This window comes from Zychaea mexicana (genome assembly GCF_025766255.1).
Source record: "Zychaea mexicana strain RSA 1403 chromosome Unknown BDB00scaffold_14, whole genome shotgun sequence".
Classification (NCBI taxonomy): domain Eukaryota; kingdom Fungi; phylum Mucoromycota; class Mucoromycetes; order Mucorales; family Lichtheimiaceae; genus Zychaea; species Zychaea mexicana.
The window spans coordinates 63,194-69,193 of record NW_026516677.1 but is presented as its reverse complement, the minus strand read 5'-3'; the positions used below and the strand labels follow the sequence as shown (position 1 = coordinate 69,193).

Genomic DNA, 6,000 nt, shown 5'->3' with positions numbered 1-6,000 from the left:
TTTGATTTTTTCTCTTGCGTTTAGATGTATTATTTTCAGTTTCGTCCTCACTATCTATAGCCATATCTATTGATTGATTAATGTTAAGCTGTAGAAATTTCTGCTGCATGTCAACCATTTCGTTATATTCAGTATTTACTTTTTGCTCATTTGAAAATACTAAGTCAAGTTTGTTTTTCTTACTTAGGAATTCAAAATTTTTTCCATACCATAATTTATGATATGGTTGTACCTCTATATTATACTTATTTACAAATCGCCATATATTAGTAAGAATACAAGCAACACGAAACTGAATATTATAATATCTTATATCGGTTATTTGCAATGCTGCACGATTATTATTAAATCGTTCAAATTTAGAGCCTAACATAGAGAACTGTGCTTCTATTGCTAAACGAAATGATCCAAACTTGTTATTAAAGTATGTCTCATTGATTGTTAACTTTTGTCCTGGTTCTTTTCTTATGGGATGTAAAAAAATTACGATCATAAAAACTATATCCGGCATCTGTCGCATTATCTTTAAACTTTTGTATAAATAAGTTATATCCACCATCCATTCCTAAACAATCTGCCTCACTTATTTTTTAATATAGTTTCATATTAATAAACATAGTACCATCATTTCCGATAGCACATTTTTCAGATACTGAAACATGTGTAATTATTTCATTCATATCCTGTATAACTTGTGTATGTACAGCTGGCCCTTTTAATTTATATGAATATAACTGTGAATGTGACTCATTTGGTTTATAATACTTTATTTTATTATCATGTCCATCAATAAATAGTGTAACATTCTTAAAACCATCTGGATTGTTTATTATTGCTGATAGAGTGCGAATACGTGGTGATGAGAACATACTGTCTAGATCTTGTTTTACCTTTTTATTCAATTCATTATAGTTAGTAATCCAGAACCGCTTATATAAATCATAAAATGTCGCATATGGCATAACAGTATGCATATCCTTTCCTGATACACCTGATACCATATGATATAATAATGCAAGTCCTTTTTCAATCTCGCGGTATAGCCCTGGATATTCAATATTTCCATATAAAACTGTAAGAAAATAAAATACAGGTATAAATCCAAATCTATTAAGTAATACATCCTTTATATCATTTATTGTATTATTCTTCATATCTTTAATAGCTGTTCTATGATTAAATCTATGTTGCATTTCAGGCCAAGATTTATCAAGAAAAGTCCATTCATTATCAATTAAATTTTTAATTTCAATATCGAGTTGTTCAGTGTGTTGTGTTGTGTTCATTTTTATTTGTTGTTATGTACTTTAAACAATCGCTCTTTTTTTTCTCATGAGGCTACTAATATAAATAAAAAAATTCAATTTTTATTATTTTTATTGTAAATTAATAATTAATTCGGCCACTGATGGTTATACCGGTCATAGCAATTTTATTATCTATATTACAGCTAGTAGATTATAATTGGTTAGACAACTAATAGTAGGACGCCTAAATGTTGGAACAAATGCAGTCAATATCGGGAGGAACTTGGTCAAAGATGAATCACCAGTGTACAGACTAAATCCTATAAAGAATATAAGAAATAATTAGATGGCTAGAAACTGGAGAAGGATAGACTAACAATAATATCACAATACTCCATCAAATTCACCAGCCCACTATCAGCCCTTTATAAAAATGTTTATTTTTTTTTACATTCATGAAAATATAGATCATAAAACAAGAAATGTCATATTGAATTCACTAGTCATGATCGGGACTTCCTGGTACGCTCATGGGACCTTCATCAGCAACAATTGTCATGTGCTTTCCTTCGTTGAGTCTTACAATCACGGGATCAACAATACTTGTAAGAGATGTTGTTTTGCACTTTTTTCGTGAAGCTGCAACATGCTCCGCCTTTAGTAATACCATGATATCTACAGTTTCTGCACAGCCAGCCTAAAGTTATGCAATAATAATTATATTGAGTGAGATTGATTACTTCTTCCATTTCTTCGTTTTATACTACTTACAGCAACAGTTGAATAAAATTCTATAAATGGAACCAAAAGCTCGTTTTTTTCGGAAACGTTGACAGGTACTTCAACACACTGTTCTTTATGCATAACAAAAACACTCGGTGCCTAGACTGACATACTCCAATGACGAATTGCATAACCTAAATACAAAATAAAAAGTCAATATAAAAATTAATATGGAACATACGAAAAACGATAACAGTCGTTTTGCTTACCATGTCCATGTAAAAAATGCACCTTTAATTTTTGGAATGTGTTAAATGATGCCTTTGAATATTTTTGAGCTAATGTTCGTAACATAGCAAGCATTCCAAACATAGCCTTGTAATGATCAAAACTAGACTTTCCACTGTTGTTACTTCCATAACCGTTTGAGACTTCAGTTAAGAGAATTTCCATGTTTAAAAATTCATCAGCACGAAGCACTCCATCTGCGTTGTAATGATACCGGCCATCTTTCATTCCAGATTGTTGTAACTGTTTGGTGATCGCATTCAATTCAATTTCACCAGGTAAAAACGTAATTTTGTATCCAGTGCGACGAAGATACTTGGCAACGTTTTTAAGACAAGGATCAAATATGTAATATCTGTAAATTGTTTCGGATTTTTGCAACACTTCTACTCCCACGTTAACATACACTTCTTCGGCACTAAAATTTGTAGGAAACAATAATGATCCGTAAGCCTCTTATAGTTGCGTAAGAACTCGATAGTGTATACTTACAATGTTGAAAGTATGCTACTAATAAATTTCTGTTCTGAAACCAATTTAACATCGTCAAGTTCTAGGCGATTAAGCTTTTCTATGGTGTCTTCCATAACCTGGCGGGATGTCTAATAAAATATCAGTTATTATCTTTTTCATGTATTCTCCCTCTATTAATGGATACATACCGCATCTGTCACGTCACTTACAAAATCAAGTAAGCACAAGTCAACGCTTTCAAGTTTTATACTGCTTACTTCTTCGTTTGTTTTTTCATAAAGTTCTGCTGAATAGCAGCTTCGACGTCGTACCAACTTTCCACACCAGATTACATTATGCTTTTCCAGACTAGTTAATGGCATGATTCTCAATAAGTAAAACATGTTACATCAAGTTTATGAAATAAAACGAATATAACCTGGTGAGTTTTAATAGTGAAGTCACTATAAAGTGGGGAAAGTGAAATTGTTTCTGTTTACCTCAATTGAATTAAATGTGACGTATTATCTGGATTGCCCAGGAATTCTTTCCATTCAGTCCAAATGCATTTTTCTTTGTTGTCATCTTCTTCTCCTTCGATATTATTATTATCAATTCGTACTTTTTTTTACTCAATTTTACTACTATTGCCCGAGCTCTCTCCATAATTTCGTTTACGCATATTAATTTCTTCTTCATCAGCTATTACTTGCGACATTATGCTTCGTAACCGTGACTACAAATTTATGTTAGAACAAATTTTACCTCGATCTTGCCTGTAACTATTGAACAATAGGCATACTTTTTGTGTTTCAAAATTCATCGCCGCAATTCCTATTGGTGTAGTATGGTGTTTGAAGTATTCTTGAAATATTTTTTTACCTCGAGCGTTCTATAAAACAACTACGGTGAGCATACTGTATAATGCAAGCGAATTCTAATATTATCCTATAATTATACTTACAGTTGGGTAATTTACAATAGCTGTAACCATCGTTTCAGCCACAGTGCCAGCTACCACATGCTCTTGAATTATTTTAGCGTCATGACGGATGCGAATTGACGCATTTCGGTTGGAAACGGCTGGGTCAAGTTTTACCAGGCTTTCTAAATAGTGCGTGAGAGTCCAGTGACAGGGCTCTTCCAAAAGCCAAAAGTCTACAGAGGTAAAATAAATAAAACGATTGTATGTATGTTTTTCGAGTTGAAGTAATACACTTCTTACATGATTTGAGTTACCTCTTAAATGTAAATCGCGTACAACTTCTTCGGTAAAAGTAGTTTGGAAAAATTTTGTATTGATGGTTTCCATGCGAACAATAGATCTTGTAAATCACGAAAAAATAAGGTATATAAACTGGAAGAAGTTGTTGAAATTAGGTAAAGTTAAAGTCAAGTTTTTTTTTTTAAGATTCAAAAGGAATGAATTTATGGGCAGGTCTATTTGCACACCCCCTCATGCACACCCCCAGTCACACCCAGGTAGGATTTCCGCACCACTGGCGCACAGAATTCCCTGCTAAAAATTGCCCGCTAAATCCATTTATTTGCTAAAATTAGCAGTTTTCAAAACCAGAGTTAGTCACTAACGTTGCTAACTTTCAATTTAGCTGACTACCCCCTTTTACCCAGAGGCCATTTTTCCGCCCCCATGAATTGATAGAAACACCTGCTTTTTTTTTGTCACGAAATATAATACTTAGCTTTATAAATCAAGTATCCGATTCCGCTTCTACGCAACACATTTTTGTTTCTTCATGTCTCAGACCTATCTTAAAATTCTAATTAGATCAATATTCCTACGATCGTGAAGAGCAAATGTGCTTACTTGCGCGTTTTTATATGATGGACCTTCAGATGGTTTTAAGAAAAAGAAATAAAAAAAGGATGAAAAAGGTTGCTTGACAATAATAAAATGCCTAAACCTCACGCAAGTATGTTCCCATCGAAAACTTGAATTGTTCGCCCATAAACCTTAGTTTCCATTGGCTGCTGCTCATTCTTTCTCAGCAACCAATCAACCCCATTTAAATCTAACAAAATCTTGTGACGTAATTTCTTTTGCCGATTGTTTTTTTCTTCTTTCCGTCTCTCACATATCTCACCAAAACAAAAACCTTCACGACCATGCCACACATCTAACATCTTAATATTAACGTTGATAATTATGAAATACTTTTAATGGCGAGGCTGATATTTTGAAGGACCGGTTCTTGAGCTGTTCCAGCTTTTCAACTCGTTTGTTTGATCGTTGAACATTGTTGCAAGTCGGCCAAGAACAGGAACAGATACGCGTTTTTTTGTTTTTGTTTTTTCGACTTCAATCTTCAGTCGTTCAAAAGAATCCATAAATCTACAAAAACATAAGCATTATTTCAAGTACTATTATTAATCTGATAATTTTTTTTTATATTTTACCTATCCATAGCTTCTTCAGAAAGAGTTTCGGATGCTGTGGATGCAGCTTCATCAGTTTCCATGATGCTATGTTGTGGTTGTTGTATTGGCTGTTGCTCTTGCTGTGACGATGATGATGATGATGATGGTGGTGGTGATAGTAGACGGATCAAACTGATTCCAAGGACACGATTGATCTTTATATAAACAAAGGTTAATGATCGCTCAAGTCCCTTATGTATTTACATACCAAATACATATGTTTGCATGGTGAACCGTTTGTCTGGTGATCGACACAAGTGCACGACACAAGATAATCTTCGTCGATATTGACCGAAACATCATATGTAGTACTTTCTTCCGGGTCAGTGAAAGAAAGTACTTTGTAAACGTTCCCTTCTTGACCAACAATTTTGGCAGCGGCTTCTTCATCTATGATGTGCGCAAAAAGGTTTGTATAATAGTATATATGAAATAATATTATATTAAATGGCGAAAGAGATACTTACCGTTCAATTCATTGACTCTTGCAAGTCTCATTCTTTCTGCCTTGTTCATTGTACGAAGCCTAAAGTTGGCTACCGTACAAACATGATCTTGCATTATATCTGGAAGAACATGGCTCCAAAGGATATAGACAAGCACGTCAACACGTTGTCTTCGCAAGCTTGGTAGGTAAACTTCTTTGAGGTGACGATGCCAGCTCTCTATGTAGTTGTTTGTGTTTATGTGATGATGGTGCTTTTATATTCGTGGTTAGTAACAGAATTCGTCGAAAATGTACATGAAAATATAAGATGAAGCAAAAACTTACACTGCGCCATGATTGGCTCCATTTCTCACGTTTAGGAAGAAACTCCCTCTCAAAGTACAAATACAAACGAGCACTTTC

General features: G+C 33.8%; 2 protein-coding genes across 2 annotated transcripts; both read right to left on the bottom strand.

Moving 5' to 3' along the window:
- Positions 1 to 1,964: 1,964 nt before the first annotated feature.
- Positions 1,965 to 2,120, bottom strand: BDB00DRAFT_758327 (uncharacterized protein; the record flags this gene model as incomplete). Its single annotated transcript, XM_053119051.1, has 1 exon — positions 1,965 to 2,120. A coding segment is annotated over one exon (156 nt), but the record flags the coding sequence as incomplete, so codon positions are not given.
- Positions 2,121 to 2,195: 75 nt separating this feature from the next.
- BDB00DRAFT_758261 (uncharacterized protein) lies at positions 2,196 to 2,513 on the bottom strand (the record flags this gene model as incomplete). Its single annotated transcript, XM_053119044.1, has 1 exon — positions 2,196 to 2,513. A coding segment is annotated over one exon (318 nt), but the record flags the coding sequence as incomplete, so codon positions are not given.
- Between the last annotated feature and the right edge of the window lie 3,487 nt (positions 2,514 to 6,000).